The sequence below is a fragment of the Raphanus sativus genome, chromosome 6 (genome assembly GCF_000801105.2).
Source record: "Raphanus sativus cultivar WK10039 chromosome 6, ASM80110v3, whole genome shotgun sequence".
NCBI lineage: Eukaryota > Viridiplantae > Streptophyta > Magnoliopsida > Brassicales > Brassicaceae > Raphanus > Raphanus sativus.
In genome coordinates, this window is record NC_079516.1 from 23,528,159 (window position 1) to 23,553,098 (window position 24,940).

Consider the following 24,940-nt stretch of genomic DNA (forward strand, 5'->3'; position numbering starts at 1 on the left):
AAGAAAAAAATCTAAATGTTTTTATTATATAGTTAATGTGATTATTTAATATCTTTTAATAAAAAAAATTAAACAAAAAGAACTAAGATACAAAAATTGTTATCAAATATTTATTATTCATAATCATTAATTTTCATATATACGTTAATCATATTAGGTAATTTCGTAACTTTTATTTAAGGATAGTTATTTAATTTGAATATTTATTTAATAAAAATTCATATTAATACAATTTTAAGATCATTTGTATCTTATTATAACAAAACAAATTAATCTATTGATCACAAAATTTTCAAAGTGGGATCTTCAAATTTCTATTAATTTATAGACGCTTTCAAAAATTCAAAATATAACATATAAGAAAAATCTAAATGTTTTTATCTATCTATATTATTAAAGTTGAAGTACACAATTGGATTGTTTGGAAACAAGGATAGTAGAATAAATGAGATATGTTTGGAAACATGAATAGTAGAGGAGAAATTGCCAAAAAATACCATTTTTATAGTACCACTTTTTATGTTTACACTAACCTCTTTTACCACTATTTTTAATGAAGGGTTTAGATTTGAAGGTTTAGGATTTAGGGGTTAGATTTGATGTTTTAGGGTTTATGGTATATATTCTAGGGTTTAGAATTGAGGATTTAGGATTTATAGTTGAGGTTTTAGGGTTTATAGTGAGGTTTTAGGGTTTATAGTTGAGGTTTTAGGGTTTAGGGTTTATGGTATTGAATTTAGGGTATATAGTTTAGGGTTTAGGGTTTAGAGTTGAGGATTTAAGGTTTAGGATTTAGAATTGGGTTTTAGGATTTAAAGTTTGTGGTTAGAATTTTGACAAATATATAAAAACAAAGATATAAGAGTCTTTAACCTTGTAATAAATAAGGTATTTTTGAAAATTGTTTTTAGTGGTGGTAAAGATAAATAATGGTACATATAAAGTGGTATTTTTGAAAATTCCCCATAGTAGAGATGTGTACTTTCTTTTATTTACACATTTAGCCATTATATTTTCAATAAATTAATAACAAATGAGAATTGTTTAAAAACATGAATAACATATTTAATACTTTTTTATTTAAATTTTTAGCCATTTTTTTTACAATAAATTAAACAACCTTCTTTCTATATTTATTTTTATTTACAATTCTGTCACTATATTTACAATTCTTTATGGTGAAAATAAAAACACAAACTGAAATATAAATAGTATATTATATAAAACAATTTTTAAAAACAGTATTATTACCTTATTTAGTTTAGTCAAATATAAAATTTCAAGAGTTCATTTTTCAAAAGACAAATATCATAAATTTAATAATAATTCATAGAAAACTAATGCAAAAAATTAAAATTTTGAAACATGGATAAAAGTAAGAAGAAAAAAGTAATGGCTTATGTTATTAATAAATTTTGGAAATCCATTATATCAGTTTTAAAATATACAAAATGGACTAATCAATTACCTAAAAACATTGTTTTGTCTAAAATAATTATAAAATAAAATTTAAACTTTATGTACATATTTCAAATCAAAATAATAATTTAAAATTGATTTATATCAAAAATTGATTTAGAATATGCATATATTCAAAAAGAATTATTTTTACTAAAATATTTTCCAATAACCATTATTAAAAAATGTTTTCAATATATATACAAAAAATACAACAAAAATATTAATTTCATATACCAACTTAATTTATAGTTTTTATATTTCACATTAAACTTTAAGAAAATAATATATGTGATTATTTATAAAATGGTACATATAAAATACTATTAATTATATGATTATTTATATGATGGAGCAATACAATTAATTATATGATGACATATATATGATACATAAAAGTGACTAGGGCTGGCGTTCAAGTATCAATTTCGGTTCGTTTCAGATCTATTTGGGTATCGGGTTTCTGGGGTCAAAGATTTCAGCCTCATTCATATATTTCTAAATTTCAGTTCGAATTATATTAGGATCTTTGCGAGTTCAGTTTGGGTTCAGATAACCTATTTAAATTATTTTTTAAAATTCATTATATATTTTGAATTTCTTAAAATATATAAATAAAATAATATATTGTATATAAATCTAAATAACATATGTCAAAATACCTAAACTTAACATATAAATCGGTTTTGTTTAAATTTTGGATCAAAAATCAAAAATTATTTTAAATATTTTTGGTGTTTTGAGTGTACTTCCGATATGTTAGATATTTATATTTGACTATTTTTATATATTTTCAAGTATTTAAACCAACCTAAAAGTATCATATATATTCTGGATGTTTTTATATACATTAAAAATAAAAATAATACTTCGGTTCGAATTGGTTATGGTTTTGGTTGTCTAAATATCAAAATTTTGAATAATTTAGATATTTAATCAATTTTGGTTCGGGTTTGATATTACTCTTTCGGATCGTGATCGGTTCGGTTCTTCAGATTTGAATTTTTTTATCCAACTCTGATATTGACATAAAAAAAATAAACAGCAATATATTTTTGAAATATACACCCGCACAGACGTGCAGGTCAAAATCTAGTTATATAGTTAATGTGATTGTTTAATAACTTTAATGATATAAAATAAATAAAAAAGAACTAAGATACACATTTTTTTATCAAATAATTAATTTTCATATATACGTTAATCATATTAGGTAATTTCGTAACTTTTATTTAAGGAAAATGCGAGATTGTTTTTGTACATTATTTATCAATTCGATAGTTAGTTTAATAAAAAGTGTAATAAGTTAAGATGGACCAACATATTTTTCTAAGAATAGTATATTTTATATAGTTATTTATTAAATGAAACTTCATAATCATTTCGTTATATGATCAGCGCTTATATAATAAGTTTATAATTTATAAATTTTTGTGAAAATTCATTGAAATTTTTAATATTAAAATATTTATGTAATCTTATATGGTATATATTTTAATCTATACTTGGGCGGGTATTTATTTGATGTTTTTAGTTTTATATTTATAAATGATATATTTGTAATATTTAAACATAAATTTAGATTGAAAATTAACATTTGTAGTTATAATAAAAATTAAACGTTTTAAAAAATATTTTGATATAAATTTTAAATTCCTAATTAAAATAATATAGAGATGGGTCATAATTTTTTCCAATTCCAAAATCTTAGCAATTTTAATAAAAAATAAAATAATTTATAAATAAATAAAATATATAAACATATTTGAATTAAAATATTTTTTTTTAAAAAAAATCATACGCCATTGTTGTTTATTTCAATAGTTTGACCCGTGACCGTATAAATATTTGCTTTCACTTCAATTTTTTTCTTTGTTCTAATGATAATATATATATATATATATATGTAAATTAATATGTATTACATAATTGTTAGTATAACATTTTAAAACAAAAATTTTATTTATTACTTTAAATAATTATATTATGTAATTTTAATCGTCTATTATATCACAGTGTATCATATAAAAATCTAATATTTATAACTAATTGGACTTATATTATAAAAGTGTTATACTAACAATTTATAAATAAAATATTTTATATTTTATTTATATGATATATAAATTGATTTTGATGTGTGATTTTTATTTTATTATTTTTATTAATAAATATTGAAAAATATTTAATGTCAACAAAAAATCTATAAGGAAATTTATTTTGGTTAATATTCATTCTATTAAAGAAATCTATTATTTAAATTAGGAAAAAATATTAAATACTTAAATGTATCATTTAAATAAGGAAAAAACAAAATTCTCTACTATCTTTGTTACCAAACAAAATTTAATTTTTTTCAAGACTCATATCCCTATTACCAAACAAAAGTTTAAAGTACTTCTACTTTAATAAGATATATATATATATATATATATATATATATATATATGTTTTATTATTAAATGATATTTTTTACTCATATGATTTTAAAATCATGTGTATCTTTTTATAACAAAAATGTTAAACCATTGATCATTAATTTATGATAATAATTTTTATATTTTAGTCATTTATTGTCGTTTTTTAAATTCAATATATAATATATATGAAAAATCCAAATTTAAATTTTGTAGCTAATTTGATTGTTTAATTTATTTTAATAATATAAAATTAAATAAAAAATGATGGAGAAGATATAATTTATTATCAAAACTTTATTATTATAATCATTAATTGTCATATATATATATATATTAGTCATTTATGGTAATTCCGTAGGTTTTATTTAAGAAAAGAAAATAAATAAATCAAATTAGACCATTCACTTTTTTAATTTCAATGTAATCATGACACGTAGAGTAATTATAACATTCTAATTGAATGACACATGGACATAAGGTTTTTTCTAAATACTACAAAAGTGAGGTTATTATTTTTCAAATGTTCCTCCTTTAATATATAAGGGATTTTCTTACATGGCTAACAAATAACCATATCATTTGTCTATAATGGTAAAGAGAAGAGTTTGTGTGCTTAACATTTTTTTTTTATAACCGTGGGGTCTGGCGACCGAGGTCAACCGACTAATTCCACAAAGCCCACGGCACTCCACGTATTTTTGCGATTTAACGCTAACCCGGATGACCACCGCAAATCGAACCCACGCAGCGCTATCTCTTTGACGCTTACCACTGGGCCACCTTGAAGTGGTTTGTATGCTCAATATTGCCGTGTCAAAAGCGACAGTTCGTGTAGAATTTGGTTTACCTGAAGAGAAGATGTAGAAGCATAAAAACTTAAAAATAGTGCAAAAGTAACAACCGAATCAATCCATCATCTTAGGGGACACTAAAATAAAAGCGTGTAACACAACTCATGTACTATAGGAGTCGAGTTTGGCAATGATTAAATTCAAGCAAATGAGGAGCTTAATTGGAGTTCAAGAAATTGGAATTAAGGGTGAATGTTGGATAATTTCAGGTTTGTGAAAACTTAACATATTATTAGATGTTTAATATATTAAGGATAACCACAAAAAAAATCTAGAAATGGAAAAAAAAATTATTTAGGTTACTTTATTTTTCCATATCCCACATGTTAAAAGAGAATTGTTTTTCTAGAAATAGAGGTCTCATAGAAAAGTGTTCCACAAAATTTAAGAGAGTAAATCATATGATCTAATAGAGATATTGGGAGCTGTAGTTTTGAGAAGTTTCTGAAGTTAATAAGAAAAGTTGTTCTTGTAAATTTTTTGTTTCTAGAGATCATAGAGATTTGAAAGTCATGCCTTTTTGATGTCTTCCCTCAGAACCTCTGTTAAACCATACACAACTTCTTTCCGAACCCATCATTACAATAGGTGAACGATTTTAGTGAGGTGGGGTAGTCACTTGATGATTTAATGTCAAATACATAACACACATTTCTGTTAAGCAAGGAAACACTTTAGAAGAATCAAGAAAAGCAAATGGACCTTTGTGGTAACAGCACAATACAGCATCCACTGTAGCAAAATCTGCATCCTCTGCGGAGATCAGTCATTGGTAGTAGTTTATGAGGACAGAGAGAAAGGTTTTGACCATTGATCACTTATATATACACCACCACAGAGCATATCATTGAGAAGCAGATTCGTAGCTCTTGAAATTTTTGTTAGAGATGGAAATCACTTAATACTCGAGCTCTCAAGTGATGGGAGGGAAGAGGCTTCCCATTGACTGGCCAGCTTTTCTATCAGCAGTCATGAGAGACTGCCACGGAAACGCGGATGATTTGCAAGAAGCCTTACGCTCTGACATTCAATTGAAAAAGGGATTCCAAGTCACTTGTAAAATTTGGTAATGCATTTGAAATCAAAACTAAGATACTTCACACATTCCAAGGCATTACGTACTGTGTTCACTCCCAATGCTTAAAGAGCTTTGGGGTTGATCACAAAGCACTTGTTATCTGCCCTATTTGTACTGTAAATAAGCCTTTTTGTTGTGATATCATCATGTATCATAAGAAGCGTGTGAGTCAGGTATCTTACCTTGGTAAAAACATAATATATAAGTGAAGCTATCCGTTCCAGATGTGATGTAGCACCTTTTGTTTTTAGTTCTACATCTACTCCTCATCCTCTATTGTATGATACTTTCGTGTGTTTGCTTACGAACTGTTCTTGTATAAAATTGTTAAATATCAGTTAGTTAGCTCTGCTGCACCAGTGTTGAATAATCATGAAACTTGTAATATAAGTACCAAAATAAACGCTTTGAACCAGCTTCCTCGGACGAGACAGTCAGACAACTCTACCGACAAGCATTGGCACTTGACAACTTCGTTTGCGATTATACCACCGTAAAGAACAAAGTTTGATTTTGTCGGTTTGTCTAAAAGGCTGCAGGACCGGTCTGTTTAAGTTTAACTTAAGAAAACAGAGAAGTCAAACCCCTGTTTAACTTCTGTCCTCGAAGAGCTTTCGGGTTCAACAAACTTACTTGCCATGTTCTGTGCTGTATGATAGGTTGCGTGTTGATCAAGTATCTTATTTAAGTAACCTAACTTGTAGGGTGGAGCTCTGTGGTGTATGCCTTTTGGTATTAGTTCTAATCCTTAATTTTGTCCTCTAATGTGTACAAGTCCGTGTCTATATTTGCTTATGATTAAAATAAGACTAAGCTTATATATTTTATTTTCTACCTAACTGTACGTGGCGACCTGTGGAGTTCATGTGGTGTACAAATCTGTCTTCTTCAGTGTGACACCTCTCTGCATCCTCAACCCTCCATTTGGCTTTTCCACCACCTTCTTCTTGATCCTTTATACTATAATACATAAACAAAGTTCTTTCCAGATTCTTGCCTTGTAATACTCTCTTCAGATACACTTCTTTTCAAGATGGAGAAGAATGTGACAAACTCAGATTTGAAATCCTCTGTCAACGGTGGCGTTGTTGATGTCTATGGAGAAGATTCAGCCACCGTTGAGCACAGCATAACTCCATGGTCTCTCTCTGTTTCTAGGTAACAAGTTAACTCCTCCAGGGTCACAGAACTACTAAGTCTCTAACCTAACAGATAAGGTAGTAAATAACTCTTATTTTTTTGTTCCAGTGGTTATTCATTGCTGAGAGATCCTCGCTACAACAAAGGACTTGCTTTCACTGAGAAAGAGAGAGACACACATTACTTGCGTGGCCTTCTTCCTCCAGCTGTCGTTGATCAAAATCTTCAGGTGAAAACTTGATGATTTTAGTTATTATTTAGATATCTTTTGTCAACACTGTTTCTGTGTTTCAAATGATTTTAGGAGAAGAGGCTGATCAACAACATCAGACAGTATCAACATCCATTACAAAAATACATGGCCCTGACAGAACTTCAGGTAGAATCTTGTTTGTTCAATCTGATGATATATCAGAGAAAGATGAGTTAATCTCTTACTATTACTATAATTCAGGAAAGAAACGAGAGACTGTTTTACAAGTTGTTGATAGATCATGTTGAAGAGCTTCTACCTATCGTTTATACTCCCCAACTGTTGGTGAAGCTTGTCAGAAATATGGCAGTATTTTCAGGCGACCTCAGGGTTTATTCATCAGCTTAAAAGAGAAGTATGGATCATAACTTTTTATCTTATGATTGTTTTTTTTTGTTTTCACACTTTTAACTTTAACTCTTTAATATTCATACAGAGGAAAGATTCTGGATGTGTTGAAGAACTGGCCTGAAAGGAACATACAGGTTATTGTTGTTACAGACGGCGAAAGGATTTTGGGATTAGGAGATCTTGGATGTCAGGTATGTAGCTTCAGTTCAGAGTTTTGATATGATCTTTGTATAACTAAATGAACAGAGTTGTTGTTGTTGTTGCCTTTTAGGGGATGGGTATACCTGTTGGTAAACTGGCGTTATATTCAGCACTTGGAGGTGTTCGTCCTTCTGCGGTAATTGCTTAGGGTTTGTTGAGTGTGTTACAAGTTATGAATATGAGACTAAATTGCTTTTTTTTTCTGGCAGTGTTTACCTGTAACCATTGATGTGGGAACAAACAATGAGAAACTTTTGAATGATGAGTTCTACATAGGACTCAAACAATGATCTTCTTTTCGGAATGAAGGGTCGTGCAAATCTTTTCGGAATGAAGGGTCGTGCAATTTTTGCAAGTGGAAGCCCATTTGATCCAGTTGAGTACGAAGGAAGTGTGTTTGTATCTACTCGGGCGAACAATGCCTACACATTCCCTGGTTTTGGGCTTGGCTTGGTCATCTCAGGAGCAATACGAGTACATGATGATATGCTTCTGGCCGCAGGCAAGTATCTAGAATGCCTGAAAATCTCAAAGAGAACTAAAGCTACTCTAAAAGCTTTGTTGGTATTATATAGCTGAGGCATTAGCTGGACAAGTAAACAAAGAGAACTATGAGAAAGGAATGATATATCCTTCCTTCTCTTCCATATGAGAATTAATAGAAATATGAGAATCAAAGAGTAAAATGTGGCTGGAGAAATGAAGAACAATGAAGAACAAGAGAGAGAGAGTGAGTGAGACGAAATTAAAGAGAGGAAAGGAGAGAAATAATTTCCTTGATTCATTTAGTTGTCACAAAGGTTACATAAATAGATAAACAAGAGAAAGTAAGACAATCAGAATACATAAATAATTGTAGACAAGATCAGGGCATGTCATTTTCAACTGAGATGAAAGGGACATCTCCTCTTTCTCTTCTTTCACATGTGACTTTGGTTTGTCACACTCCTCCAACAACTCCTACCACTTGCTACCACTTGTTTAAACTCGTCCAAGATATCAGGAAGGTAGTTAAATCAGTCTTTGACATTTCCATACCTTCCAAGACAAGTTTAGGATAAGACTTGTACACATGTACAACCAGGATGATCAAGACTTGTACTCATGTACAGCCTGGATGATCTAGACTTGTACAGACTGTTCTTCTTATTACTACCACTTTTGCTCTTTTATTCTCTTCATGTCAACACTCTCCTTCAAGCTTGATCATATGGAACAAGTCAAGCTTGGAAGCCATGAATCAATCCCTCATTAAAACCTTAGCTAGGCAAAATCCAACGGGATAAAATCCAAGCCAAGAAAAAAGAGTAGATCACTTCATGGAGGAGAGATCAGTGACATGAGATATCTATGAGTCCCATCCTTGAATGGATGGACTCACACACCTTAGTACTTGCTGCCTTTGTGAAGATATCAGCTAGCTGGTCTTCACTTCTTGTGTAGCATGGAAGAATCACTTACTGTTCCACTGCTTGTCTCACCTTGTGGCAGTCTACTTCTATATGTTTTGTCCTTTCATGGAAGACTGAGTTGGATGCAATGTGTATTGCAGCCTGGTTGTCACAGTGCATAGTCATTGGTGTGTTGATCTCGATCCCCAAGTTTTTTAGCAGCCCCTTGATCCATATAAGCTCACTTGTAAGCTTCCTCATTGATCTATATTCTGCCTCAGCACTTGAACATGACACCATCTTCTGTTTTTTACTCTTCCATGTGACCAGGTTCCCTCCAATAAAGGTGCAATAGCTTGTGGTTGATCTTCTATCAACTCTGTCTCCAGCCCAATCAGCATCACAATACCCAACCACTTCAGTGCTCTTGTTACATGCCATCCATACTCCTTGACCAGGCGCCTCTCTTAGGTATCTTAAGATCCTCTCCACCATGTTCCAGTGATGCACCTTAGGAGATTCCATGTGTTGGCTTACTTGTTTCACAGCAAAGCACACATCAGGTCTGGTGATGGTTAGATATATGAGCTTGCCAACCATTCTTCTATACTTCTTGACATCTTTGAATGGAGTAGCTTCATACTTCCCCTCTCGCAGCACCTTGTAGCCCTCTTCAAATGGTGTTTTGGCTTGTCTACTTCTAAGGTTTCCTGCTTCATTTAAAATGTCAAGTGTGTACTTCTTTTGAGATAAGAAGAGCCCTTCTTTAAAGCGGCATATTTCAATCCCAAGGAAATACTTCAATTCTCTCAAATCCTTAATATCAAAGGCACTCTTAAGAAAAAATTTAGTTGAGAGGATACCTTCCTTGTTGTTACCAGTGACGATAATATCATCAACATATACTAGGATCACCACAATACCTTGCTGGCTGGTTAGGGTGAAGAGAGTGTGATCAGCCTCTGATTTTACAAATCCTCTCCCATTGAGAATGGTGCTCAGCTTGTGATACCAGGCTCTTGGGAATTGTTTCAAGCCATAGATGGCTTTCTTTAGTCTCAAAACATTTCCTGGTTTCACCATGTCTTCTAGGCCAGGAGGTGGTCTCATATACACTTCATCCTCCAACCCTCCTTGTAAGAAAGCATTCTTCACATCCATCTGCCATAGATCTCATTCCAAGTTGACAGCAAGTGATAGAACAACTCTTATGGTATGCAGCTTGGCCACTGGTGCAAATATCCCATTCTAAGTTGACAGCAAGTGATAGAACAACTCTTATGGTATGCAGCTTGGCCACTGGTTCAAATGTGTCTAGGTAGTCTTCACCATACACTTGAGTATATCCCCTTACAACCAGTCTTGTTTTTCTCCTTTCTGGCTTCCCATTAGCTCCATACTTGATGGTAAACAAGAGACGACTTGTCACTGCCTTCTTGCCTTTGGAAAATTCAGTCTCAAACCATGTATTATTCCTGATCATAGCTCCCATCTCATCACCAACTGATGCTCTCCATTCTTCATGTATCATAGCCTCTTCATATGTCTTTGGGATGTACTCCTGATCAAGTTCACTGATAAAGACTTGATGGTCCTTTGGATACTATGCAAGTGAGCACACGGCACTGATAGGATGAGCTACTGCCTCACCATTGAAGTATACTCTTGGTTTCCTGACTCTTGTACTCCTTCTAGGTTGTATCTGCTCATGTTGTACTCGTGTACTCCTTCTAGGTTGTATATGCTCAGGTTCAGCTTCATTGACTCCACTTGGCTGTACTCGTATACTCCTTATATGTTGTATATGCTCAGGTTCAGCTTCATTGACTCCACATGGCTCTCCCATTTGTACCTCAGCTTCTGATCTCTCATCTTGATCATGAGATACTGAGCTCTCTTCAGGTTGAACTTGTGTACGCTGCTCAGTTCTATCATCCCCTTCATGATCAAGATGAGTGATCCCAACATCCCCCACTGTTTCTTCTACAGCTTGTGTTGGAACCTCTCTGACCGGGGCTGGTGAGTTTGGTAAACTGATTTCAAACCTCTCCATAATAACTCTAAGGTTATTAGCTCTGTCTGAGGCAGATTGAGAGAGATTCTTTAGTTCTTCCCAACTCCTCTCAGCATAATACCCTTTTGATTCCAGGAACTTAACATCTTTTGATACTAGGAATCTCCTTGTCTCTGGAACATAGCACTTGTAGCCTTTCTGGTGAGGAGAATACCCAATGAACACTGCCTTTGTACTTCTAGCATCAAGCTTATTTCTCTGCCCTCCTGGTACCAGTACAAAGCAGATGCATCCAAACACACGCATGTGATCCAGAGATGGCTTGCTCTTGTTGAGAACTTCATAAGGTGAGATGTCGTTGAGAACTCTAGTTGGGGTTTTGTTGATCAGGTGACAAGCAGACACCACAGCATCACTCCAGAACTGCTTTGGAACACTCATGTGAAACATCATTGATCTAGCCACCTCCATAAGATGCATGTTCTTCTTCTCAGCAACTCCATTTTGCTGAGGATTATAAGGACAGCTAGTTTGATGAATAATCCCTTGTTGAGATAAAAATTGCTTGAAAGCTCCACTTGTGTACTCTCCTCCATTATCTGACCTGAGGATCTTCGACTTATCACTGAAGTGGTTGGTGACATGAGAGTGATAGTTCTTGAAAGCTTCCAAGACTCTGTCCTTAGTCTGTATCAGTGTTATCCAAGTGTATTTGGATTTCTCATCAATGAAGGTGAAAAAGTACTTGTGATTTTCTCTGGACATACAGGGAGCAGTCCACACATCAGAGTGAACCAGGTCAAAACAATTCTCATAGATTGTGTTTGACCTTGGAAATACTGTCTTGCAATGCTTCCCCAAGATGCAAGCTTCACACTCATCATTTTTAAACACCACTCCAGGGAGCATCAGATTTAATGCTCTAGTGTGCGGATGCCCCAATCTAGCATGCCATATGGTGCTCTCAACCCCAGCAGATGTACTGACCCAGCACCAAGAAGAAGATGATTCAGCTAGTTTAGTCTCTTAGAGATGATACACTTCCTGATGACTGTGACCTCTTCCAATAACATGCCCTGTCTTTAAGTCTTGAATTCAACCTCATCTGGTCTGAAGATAACCTGACAACTCAGATCAACAGTAGCTCTCCTCACAGATAACATGTTAGATGTAAACTTAGGCATATAAAAGGCAGTTGATTCCCTATCAAACAACCTAAGGTTCCCTATCCCTTCTATCTTCACCTTATCACCATTAGCTATCAGAACATTTCATGTGGCAGGCTGGATATCACTAATCAAGTTCCTATCACTAATCATGTGATGACTAGCTCCTGAATCTATAATAATGGGTTTAGAGTCAGGAGAGGATATACCAGCCTTCTTGGATGAGATAAGGGATTGGGCAGCTTTGATAAAGAGATTTTGCTCTTCTGGTTGCTGGACCATCCGGGTTGGTTGCGCCAGTCTCACTTCTCCACCATTCTTCTTTAGTGGAGTCACTACTGAGCGCTGAGTACATGGTTCTTCCTTGAATCACTGGATGCTCAAACTCCTTGAGCACATCTCCATCTGGTTGACTTCTAAGGAAACCAGCTTCTTTTAAATCTGGTATCTTCTCTTCTCTAAGGAAATAATTTATCAGACTGTTATAGGTTGAATCCAGGTGCAGCAGTAAGCTAAGAAACTTGTCATGCTCATAAACCACTTGAAGACTCTCCCATAAACTTCCATAGCCAATCTGAAGAGTCTCCCATAGATTCCTGGCGGTTTGAATATGAGAGTGTGCCTTCAAGATTGGTGTAGACAGAGAGTTGTGTATGATTCCAAGTGTTTGCTGGTCTTCTTGAACCCACTTGTTGTCATGCTTCAGGCGTGTGATCTTGATATCCTCTTGAGTCATCCTCTTTGAAGTTCCAGCCTTCATGATGTGGCTGTCCCAAAGTCCATGACTTTCCAAGGTGAATCTGGCCACTCTTGACCATATCAGATAATTAGACCCCTCAAGGATCACAGGAATAAAAAACTCTGATTTTTCCATCATGAACAGCTGAAGAACATCAAAAACAGCTATTATCCAGTGGTAGAGATTTGTTTTAAAAAAAAATATCAGAATGAGAAAAAGAAATTTAGAGTAGATTTGCGGAAGTAGAATTAGGTTTCAAGAGCTTGATGCTCTGATACCATGTGAGAATTAATAGAAATATGAGAATCAAAGAGTGAAATGTGGCTGGAGAAATGAAGAACAATGAAGAACAAGAGAGAGAGTGAGTGAGACGAAATTAAAGAGAGGAAAGGAGAAAAACAATTTCCTTGATTCATTTAGTTGTCACAAAGGTTACATAAATAGATAAACAAGAGAGAGTAAGACAATCAGAATACATAAACAATTGTAGACAAGATCAGGGCATGTCACTTTCAGCTGAGATGAAAGGGACATCTCCTCTTTCTCTTCCTTCACATGTGACTTTGGTTTGTCACACTCTTCCAATAGCTCCTACCACTTGCTACCACTTGTTTAAACTCGTCCAAGACATTAGGAAAGTAGTTAAATCAGTCTTTGACATTTCCATACCTTTCAAGACAAGCTTAGGACAAGACTTGTGCACATGTACAACCAGGATGATCAAGACTTGTACTCATGTACAGCTCGGATGATCTAGACTTGTACAGACTGTTCTTCTTATTACTATCACTCTTGCTCTTTTATTCTCTTCATGTCAACATTCCATCCGCAAAATATCAGCTCATATCGCTGCTAATGTAGCAACTAAGGCATATGAACTAGGTCTCTCCCTTTACTCTCTCTCTCTCTCTCTTCTCCCTCTCTAGCATACAGTCTTAAAACTAAAAATTTTGGGTTTACAGGACTGGCGGGGAGGCTTCCACGGCCTAAGGAGATTGTCAAGTTTGCAGAGAGTAGCATGTACATCCCCACCTATCGCCTCTACCGTTGAGACCAAGTAACAAAGCTCCTCTGAGTTATGCTTTGTACGTAAACAGCTGTTTCACGTTGTTCCCCAAGTGTTTTTCAGTACTCTTTCCAGGGGAAAGTAATAATGGAACTGCTTCGAGTTTAGCGTTCAAACACATACAAGATCTCATGTTTGCCTTGTATATCTTACCCTTACTAATACTACAAGACTACATATCTTTTCTACACAGGCAGAGAGAATTTAATCCACATTTAGAAATTGTATGGTCCCTATTTTTCTACACAGCCTACAAGGTCGCTGCATCTCTTTTTACTAACAGAGATTTGAATCTGTTTTTTTCTCTATGATCCTATAGATGGTCTTGTTGAAAACCAGCGCTGAAGTACTCCACCCACTCGAGTATCTCTGACTCTTTGAATCAAAAGAAACCTGTTTCTCACACTCCTATCAATCGTTCTGATCAGCTTTGTCGAAGGCGAAGATGTTTCACCATGTCTTCAACCATTTCTTTCCATCCACAATCCATGTATAGTTACATATTTCAAAGTGAATATCTTAATAGTATTTTGACCTGTAGAGATCGAAGATACTTTTTCAAACCAGTCACTTGTGTAATCATCTCCCGTAACTTCTCTCGCCAGGTTTCCCCACACTTCATCAGTAGAATATTGACACTCGAAAAACAAGTGATTCCTTGTTTCCATAGGCTCATCACAAGAAGAACAAGCTGTATTTGCATTCTCACCCACCTTAACATTCTTTCCCCTGTAGAAAATCTATTATGGCATAACGATCCATGTTAGGAAAGCAAATTTCGGAGTGGCATAACTGAACCAAACCCATTTACTCCATTCGCAATTTACTCCTTGCGTCCACAACAGGTTCCATGCTAATTTTTGATGAGAAATTGCTCTTGTACGTATCTCCCTTCTATTTACATTTAGCAATCTCATCTTCAATCTGGTTCAGAATCGGGACTTTGTGTCTTCGTCTACGATGCACAGGATCATTTCTTCCTCTACTGTTGCATTCCTTCCTTATCCCAAGATCAATATACCTACTTGGTCCAAGAGTATCCATGATACACCCCAGTTCTGACTGAACAAGAATCAAACCAAAATGAAGTATGCTTCTCACTGTTTACATTCACTCGATACAATGATTTCGCCATGGATCTATATTTGATAATCTTATCCCACATCCAAGTCCCTGCCAGAGTTTTCTCCTTTACTGACCGTAAAGATCCTTTACGAATCAAATATAGATCCAAATAGCTAAACTTGTCATCTTAAGAAAATGTAACATTCAAAAGAGAAAAAGTAAACATATAATTAGCTAAACTTGTCATCTTAAAAAAATGTAACATTCAAAAGAGAGAAAGTATTCAACAACTATATCCTTGGAACTTCTAAAAATGAAAGGGAAATTGCTACAAATTCTTGATGCATACCTGCTACATGACATTGAAATGTTAATCAGTCATATGTAGCATCTCTAGATGAAGTAAGACACATTCGAGAGCATAAGTATTTAACAAATCCATCCTCTGAAGACTTGATAATAGAAGGGAAAATGCATCTCTTGCTACACCTGGTGCAAATTGGTCTAGAGACAGAGGTGTTGGGTACAACTCCTCCTGAACCTGGCGTAGTGTATGTGAATTCTCCCAAAGTGCAGGAAATATGCAACACAACCCCACATTCATTGCATGTATAGAACCATTCCTCTGGGTTCAATTTTGTTTCACATGCTTCACACCAATATTTGCCATCCACACTCCTTTCACCATAAGACAAATAGAGGGGATGATCATCGTATCTATGCCTCATTACCTTTTGTGGTAAAAAAGCACACACGAAACACAATATGAAGTCGCACTCTTCACAAACTAAATATTTTGCCAATCTTCGTTTACATCCACTACAACTCATGTGGATTTTTTGATTCCCCATGTAGAAGTACAAAGGATGTGGATGGCTTCCATGAACAAATGGTTCTGAAAGGGAACCACATCGTACATCTATACACATACAATAAGATCCTCCAAGAGCATTAACGTACCTGAAACCAGTAAAACTTTGTAGACAAAGTTTACAGAAAGATGTTGATATTTCTTCTGTATCTATTTGTAGCGTAAGAGGAAGGTTGCTGCAGACATGCCGTTTCATCCGAGGAAGTTTAGTGCATTTTGTGTGAAGAGTGAAACTGCATTCCTCACAACTGTAGAACGGCTCTGAACAAATCTGGAACGAGCACGCTCGACAAAGTATGCTTTCGTGGAGGATGGCACCATCCTTGCTGATCCGTAAGTTATGATCATGGAGGAAATGCTTTATTGTCGTATCATCAATCACTTCGAATGGTGCTATTTCCTCTTCTTCTTCTGGTGTCCCTTCTCGTTCGACCATGCCCCATACTTTTTTGTTTGTTGCACATCTTGCATGAACAGCAAAAGTAGGACATTTGGAGCAAGAATAAGCTCCATAGAACCCATCAACTTTTCGACGGCAAACTATGCATTTCCACTCTCCATGTCCAAGGCGAGGGGTGTAAGAGATACAGTGATCATGGCGGTTGATGTATATGACACGTGGCAGATCGATACACTCCCAGTGGATCATGAAATTGCACTGAAGACAGAAATAAGGGCTTCGGTCACCAGTAGTCCCACAAGCATTGCAAGTAAACTCGATGAGTCTAGGAACAAGGTGAAGCTGATGCTCATGGGTTGTGAGGCTGACAATATCAACCGGTGGTGGGTTTTTCATGCACTCTTTGCATATGCTGAAATTGCAAACATCACAATGGTAAAATTCTAGGGAAAATGCCTTCTTGCAAAGAATACATTCCTTGTCAGCGTAAGTAGGTGCTGCTTCAGCCTCACGGTACTTGAGTGAATGTTTGGGATGGGAAGTGTGGCAAGCCTCTGTAAAAAATGTGACAGATTCTTTATGGAAGTACAATTTGCACTGAACACACATATAGTGAATGTCGTTGTGTTGACCATCGCACATTTCGCAAATTCCCGGGGATGTGTTGTGATCAACAAACTTGGAAGAAGGGCAGAGTTCTAGCGGATGCTCATGCAACCTGGGCTTCGAAAGAGTAGAAAGTTGAGGTGATCTCGCTGCACAATCCAAATCCAACTTGAAATCACAGACTGAACAAGAATAGACCAAAGGAGATCCATATCTCCTACATAAACTACATGCATAATACTTATCATCAACATTTTCATCATCATCATCACCATCATCATCACCATCATCATCATCACCATCATCATCATCATCATCATCAACATCATCATCATCATCATCATCATCATCATCATCATCATCATCATCATCGACAACATCGACATCATCATCAACATCATGAACATCACCATCAACATGAACATCACCATCATCATCAAGGCTGATCAACTTGAGAGGATGGTCGGGATGAGAAGAGTGGTTGATTTCTTGTAAGGCTTCACCACACTCTTTATGAAACATAGCACCACATCCCAACTCATTGCAACAATACCCTCCGTACATATAATCCAGAACATAACACCCTTTACAGTGACCGTCAACAAATCGAGTGAAGGGTAACAAACAGAGGCGGACCCACACAGAGTAAAGGGGTGTCAAGTGACACAGGTTAAATTATAAAAACTAGAATTGTTAGCTGTATTTGTTATTGAAAATAGCTCTGTTGGTTAAGTTGTTGAGCCATTGACCCCCCTTTCCTGAGCTCGATGCTCCTTCTTGCACCTATTTTATCTCTTTAATTTTAGTTAAATTATTTATTGTTCAAGGCCCAGCTAAACTATGACCCAGGTAAAATATTATCCTGGGTCCGCCACTGGTAACAAAGGATGCTCGTGAATTGATACCTCTTGTTTTTCCATTTTGATGTGTTTCGCTTTCCAAACAGCTAAACAGCTCTTCTCTTCTCTTGTGTCGATCTTTTTTCTGATTTTTCTTTGTTAATGAGTTTTTTTTTTTCTCAAAAGTAAACAAGGCAAGAGCACATGAAATGATTCTTTTGCCGTTCAGATCTCACAATTCACGATTTCACCAAGGCAAAAAGTAATGATAGACTATTGGAAGTTGGACATTTTAAAAACATTTTCAATATTTCTGAAACCGAGTTTTAATGTATGAGATGCAAATACCCTTTAATTAATCATGGTTGTAAAAGCAGCTCAGCTGAAGTTTTTCCTTTTTTCTTTTTTTTTTTTGTGTGGTTGATTATGCTATTACAAATCATGAAAAACATTACATAGATGATATTACAGCCGACAATACTACCTGTCTTCTGAAGATTCACGCCTGACTGCATCACCCTGAGTCGCCTTATGAGATTTATTCCTGACGGTATTCCTTGCGCCATGCTGAAGATCTCTTGTAAGCCTTTTCTCTAATATTCTTGCATAATCTGCCTTCTCCGGGAATTGAAACCCAGACCTCCTCCTGTAGAAATTGCGTTGCCTAAGATTCGAACCCAGATCTGGGTGTAGAAACCTTTAAACCTTGACTATTAGGCCACGGTGCTTCAACTTTCCTTTTTTCTTCTAGTAGTAAGATTTAAAATAACTAATCACGTTACGACTCACTTATTAATTTGATATTCTAAAAATATCAATATTACTAAAATCGTGTATTTCAAAATAAAATATAAATCAATGGTAAACTTACAAAAGTAAAATTTATTTTATTATATAAAATTTGGTTCTTCAAATTTGTTAATTAATATGATTTTGAGATATGTCAATAAATTTTAAAGATCGTGATATATGTAAAAAAAATCTCTTTTGTTTAGGATTTAAAAGAAATATAGAAAAGTAAAAAAAAATCCATTACAAAATATTAGTTTGAGATTTTTTTTTTTAGGATTTTAGAAAAGGAAAATTACTATTACACAATCTTTTACATTTTGTATTGATAAAAATATTTGATAGTAACTTTTAAGAGAAAAATATTATTTATTTTCATGTGTTCAATAAATTTAGATTAGTAAATCTTTTTTGATTAGGATATACTGTTAAAATATTAATTTTTAAGAAAAAAATATTAAACAAAAAATATTAGCTCTCTTGATTGCATTTAGATTAAACATTCTCTGCTCTTTATAATGACTTAGAATTGGATTGACATCTTTTTATACTATTTTGACTATTTTGTGTTTAAAAAATATATTTAAAAACGGCTTATAACAAAACACTAGTAGTCATTGGGAAAATGAGCATTTTATTGCTAAAATATTTGAAATAATCAATTTTAGTATTCAAATATTGATCACGTAAAATTATTTTTCAAACTGTGCGGAATTTGAAACGAAATAGTCAGTTGTTAATTGATGAATAGAAAAATAACGTTTTCCGTCAATCTTTTAATAGTTGAATATTCTAATCATAATTTTGTATAGTCAACGATTAGTTGGAGAATAAATATGCACATATAATACTTAAACATTTAATTTGCGGATTGAAAATTCTTGAAGAAAATTCTTGAAGAAAAAAAAAAAAAAAAATTCTTGAAGAATTTTTTTTAAATTAGTCTTTTTTAACTAGAACTTAAATATTTTCAAATCAGATATAACCAATATATGAGACTTTTTTTATTCTTGAAGAAATTTTTGAATTTTCACAATGACGTATTAAATAATACAAATAAAAAAAAGTCTTTATCCGCAAGCCTTGGCACTTTACAACATCGTTTACGACGACCATGCAATCAAAATGAACAACGTTCGAAACTGTGGATTTGTCTGGAAGGTTGCAGGACCGGTCCTATACTATGCAGGTTCTGCTCTACCTTGAGAACACGCAAGGAAAATCCTTACTGTGTTCACGCACAATGCTTAAAGGGCTTTGGGGATGAACACAAAGTAATTGTTATGCCCTGTTCTCGTAGTATAAATAAGCCTTTTGTTGTGATAGCATCATGTAACATAAGAAGCGTGTGAGTCAAGTATCTTACAACCTAAGCTATCCGTTCAAGATGTGGTGTATAAGTGCTTTTTGTTTTTAGTCTTTTCTGCTCTGTTCTGGTAAAATAAATAAATAAAAGCCTGCTACTGGTCTAGTAGGTAGCGTGTTATTCAAGTATCTTATTTAGGTAACCTAACTTTTAGGTGTATGCATTTTTGGTATTATGGTATCCCTTATATATTATAAGAGAAACATTTGAAAAACTGTAACTTCAATTTTTTAATAGTTAAAAAAGAAACCAATGCTTATGTCACTCAATTATGTAGTCAATTACATTCAATAAGTAAGTTTACATTCGATATTTATATGTTACTAGATACTTTCGTTTGTTAAACTATATGATATAATGATATAATATGCTATTTACGATAGAAACATTTATGATTGTTCTGCTAGATATAATTACTATTTTCTTTTCTTTCCTTAAATAAAACATGCGGAATTACCATAAATGACTAATATATATATGACAATTAATGTTTCTAATAATAAAGATTTGATAACAATTTATATCTCCTCCATCATTTTTGTTTAATTTTATATTATTAAAATAAATTAAAAGATCGAATTAGCTATAAAATTAAAATTTATATTTTTCGTATATGTTATATTTTGAATTTTAAAAAATGACAATAAATGACTAAAACTATTAAAATTATTATGTTAAAAATTAATGATCAATGGCTTAACACTTTTATTATAAAAAGATACACATGATTTTAAAACCATATGAGTAAAAAGTATCATTTAATAATAAAACAATATATATATATATATATATATATATAGATTAAACTATATACCATATAAGATTACATCAATACTTTAATTTCAAAACTTTCAATGAATTTCCAAGAACATTTTATAAACTTATTAATTTTTTCACATTGAAAATTTTGTTATCAATGATTTAAATATTTTGTTATGATTATGAAGTTTTATTTAATAAAAAATAATAAAAAATATAATATATAAAATATAATATTCTTAGAAAAGTAGGTTGGTCTATCTTAACTTATATTCCAATTTTTATTAAACTAACTATCGAATTAATAAATAACTAGATGATAACCCGCGCCATGCGCGGGGTGAGTTTTTAAAAATATGTTGTATTGAAATATTACAATTAGAATGCATCTTGTTATCAAGATTTTTTTTACATTTGATTTGGGGTGGACATTCGGATACCATTTAGTTCAGTTTGGTTTGGTTCAGTCCAGTTATGTTTCGATTTTTTGTGAGTTCGATCCGGTTCGGATCTGCGGGTTCGGTTTGGATTTGGACTCAGATAACTCATTTTATTTTAAAAAAATAAAATTTGTATATACTTTAAATTTCTCAAAATATAAAAATAAAAAATTATTTATAACATATAAATGTGTATAATGCAAGCTAAAATACTTAAACTTAACATAAAATTTGGTTAGCTTCAATATTCGGATAAGAAATCAATAGATATTTGAAGTATTGGTATTTTGAACATCATTTAACTATTTTAATCATGTATTTTTAACTATTTGTAAATATTTTCAAGTATTTTGGACAACTTAATAACATTTTATATATTTTTATATTCTTTTAGATATTAAATTATAAAAATAATTAATATATTTAAGTATATAAATCTGGTTTCGATATATTCGATATCCGAAATATTTTGTTTCGGATCAGGTTCCGTTCTAAAAAATATCATCTTAATAACATCTTACAATTTTTGGTAGTTTATAGACGTTTTAAAAAATTCAAAATATAACATATATGAAAAATCTATTTTTTTTAATATGTTTAAGTGATTTTTTTTTATAATATTAATTAAAATAAAATGTAGAGGATACAAATTTTTTTATCAAATATTTTTGATTTGTAATCATTAATTATCATATATACGTTAATCATATTAGGTAATTTCGTAGCTTTTATTTAAGAAAATAAACTTACATAGCTTTTATTTAAGGAAATAATTTAAGACTACTAATTAATATGATAATTAGTTTAATAAAAAGTATAATATATATGTGTATGGACCAACATATTTTTCTAAGGATTTCTGAGAATCATCCTAGTGATGACAAGTGGCTACAGAACATATTGTAATGTTCCAGGATTAATATATAGGAGATGTACAAAAAACAATTTGGCATTTTCCTTAAATAAAATTTATGAAATTACCTAATATAATTAACGTATATATGAAAAGTAATTATTATGAATAATGAATACTTGATAACGAATTTTGTATCTTAGTTCTTTCATTATTTTATATTATTAAAGATATTAAACAATCACATTAACTATATAATAAAAATATTTAAATTTTTTCTTATATTTTATATTTTAAATTTTTCAAAATGTTTATAAATTATTAGAAATTTGAAGATCTCACTTTGAAAATTTTGTGATCAATAGCTTAATTTATTTTGTTATAATAAGATATAAATAATCATAAAATTGTATTAATATGAATTTTTATTTAATAAATATTCAAATTAAATAATACATATATATATATATCCCCTATATACTAAAGGAGAAATATTTGAAAAATTGTAACCTCAATTTTGTAATAATTAAAAAAAACCCCATGCTTAAGTGTCACTCAATTAGGTAGTCAATTACATTCAATTAAAAAATAAGTAGGTCCACATTCGATTTTTATATGTCGCTAGATACATTCGTTGGTCAAACTATATGATATGATGATATAATATGGTATTTACGATTGAAGCATTTATGATTGTTCCGCTAGATATAATTATTATTTTCTTTTCCTTCCTTAAATAAAACATACGGAATTACCATAAATGACTAATATATATATATGAAAATTAATGTTTCTAATAATAAAGATTTGATAACAATTTATATCTCCTCCATCATTTTTATTTAATTTTATATTATTAGAATAAATTAAACAATCGAATTAGCAATAAAATTAAAATTTAGATTTTTTCGTATATGTTATATTTTAATTTTAAAAGATGAAAATAAATGACTAAAACTATTAAAATTATTATGTTAAAAATTAATGATCAATGGTTTAAAATTTTATTATAAAAAGATACACATGATTTTAAAACCACATGAGTAAAAAGTATAATTTAATAATAAAACAAATATATATAGATTAAACTATATACCATATAAGATTACATAAATATTTCAATTTCAAAACTTTCAATGAATTTTCAAGAACATTTATAAATTATAAACTTATTAAATTTTCACATTGAAAACTTTGTTATCAATGATTTAAATATTTTGTTATAAAACGATATGAATGATCATAGAACCGTATGATTATGAAGTTTTATTTAATAAATAACTATATAAAATATAATATATAAAAGATACTATTCTTAGAAAAATAGCTTGGTCCATCTTAACTTATATTACACTTTTTATTAAACTAACTTTCGAATTGATAAATAATGTACAAAAAACAATCTCGCACTTCCTTAAATAATAGCTATGAAATTACGTAATATGATTAACGTATATATGAAAATTAATTATTCTGAATAATGAATATTTGATAACAATTTTGTATTTTAGTTCTTTTCTATTTTATATTATTAAAAGATATTAAACAATCACATTAACTATATAATAAAAACATTTAGAATTTTTCTTATATGTTATGTTTTGAATTTTTCAAAACGTTTATAAATTGTTAGAAATTTGAAGATCTCACTTTGAAATTTTTTTGATCAATAGCTTAATTTGTTTTGTTATAATAAGATACAAATAATCATAAAATTGTATTAATATTAATTTTTATTTAATAAATATTCAAATTAAATAATATATATATACTAACGATTTAAAGCAACAAAATTGACTGCATTAATTTTAGTCGTTCAGTTGGAATCTTTCAAAACTATGTGGAAGACTAAAGTTAAAGTAATTCAATTTTGGAAATAATAAGATGATGGTTCTAAAATCATTAAAATGGTTTTCAATGATGTGTAAGTTAAATATTAAAAAAAATATAGAACAAGTTTTTGTAATAAAAGTGATTTATTGACCACATTAAAGTTTTTATAGATATAAACATGGTGATAAAAAATTTAAGCCCAAATCGATGAGGCTCATCATAAATTCAAAATAGATTTCGGTCCACAATTACAATTACAAATGTTCAGCCCAATATATCTCCATATATTAAAGGCGAAGCATTCTAAAAAATGTGTTCACACTATAATAGACATGCGGCAGTTTCACAATGATTTGAGAAAGAGCATTTACACTCTTATAAATGTTTTCACACTCTACGTAAATGTGTTCAAACTGTGTATTTATGTTTTGTTTTAATATAAAATTCACATGTAAGATTCCAAAAAAATATGAATTTAAAATCTAGTTTTGTAATAGGATATTAAGACATGATAAAAATAATCAAAAACCAACTAATATCCAAATTATGGTTGTTCAATATGCTAAAACCGAAGAGTACCGAACCAAACAGAAATAGATAATATGGTTTTTTTGGTATATACCAGCATAACCAAATGGATGTGATTTTATAAAAAAACCGTAGGATTTGGATATGATTTGATTTATAACCGATTAAACTGAAACATGTAAATATGTATATATTTATAACGACGCATGAATATCTATTTGTTATATGAGTTGAACTATAATTATAATTTGTAAATCACTTGAATCACTTGAATAATAATTAAATAACAATTTACTGCAACTGAGACTTCTTATTTTCTTAGTCTTTCTTTTTTGATTTTTTTTTATTTTAACAATAACTAAATTGAAGTAAAGATTATAAATTTGATGGACAACAATTAGGTGAAATTCTTTAAAACTTTTTTTATATTTAAACAAATAGAGTTGTGTTCAATCGAAGACAT

The 24,940-nt window shown here is 31.5% G+C and overlaps 2 protein-coding genes across 3 annotated transcripts; one reads left to right on the forward strand and one right to left on the reverse strand.

Moving 5' to 3' along the window:
• The first annotated feature begins 6,722 nt into the window (after positions 1–6,722).
• Positions 6,723–8,097, forward strand: LOC108821212 (NADP-dependent malic enzyme 1-like). The gene is made up of 7 exons (XM_056988586.1): positions 6,723–6,965; positions 7,056–7,176; positions 7,252–7,326; positions 7,402–7,555; positions 7,637–7,742; positions 7,823–7,888; positions 7,962–8,097. Exons 1-4 carry the CDS (start codon positions 6,841–6,843, stop codon positions 7,546–7,548), a joined length of 468 nt encoding a protein of 155 aa, XP_056844566.1. The 5' UTR covers positions 6,723–6,840; the 3' UTR covers positions 7,549–7,555; positions 7,637–7,742; positions 7,823–7,888; positions 7,962–8,097.
• A 7,320-nt stretch (positions 8,098–15,417) lies between these two features.
• LOC108820157 (uncharacterized) lies at positions 15,418–18,688 on the reverse strand. Of its 2 annotated transcripts, XM_056988584.1 has the most exons (3): positions 17,945–18,688; positions 17,514–17,684; positions 15,418–17,321 (listed from the first exon to the last, which is right to left on the reverse strand). In XM_056988584.1, exons 1-3 carry the CDS (start codon positions 17,988–17,990, stop codon positions 15,568–15,570), a joined length of 1,971 nt encoding a protein of 656 aa, XP_056844564.1. In that variant the 5' UTR covers positions 17,991–18,688; the 3' UTR covers positions 15,418–15,567. The 2 variants fall into 2 exon arrangements, with proteins under 2 accessions (XP_056844564.1, XP_056844563.1); XM_056988583.1 differs by lacking the exon at positions 17,945–18,688 and having other exon boundaries at positions 15,418–17,758.
• Between the last annotated feature and the right edge of the window lie 6,252 nt (positions 18,689–24,940).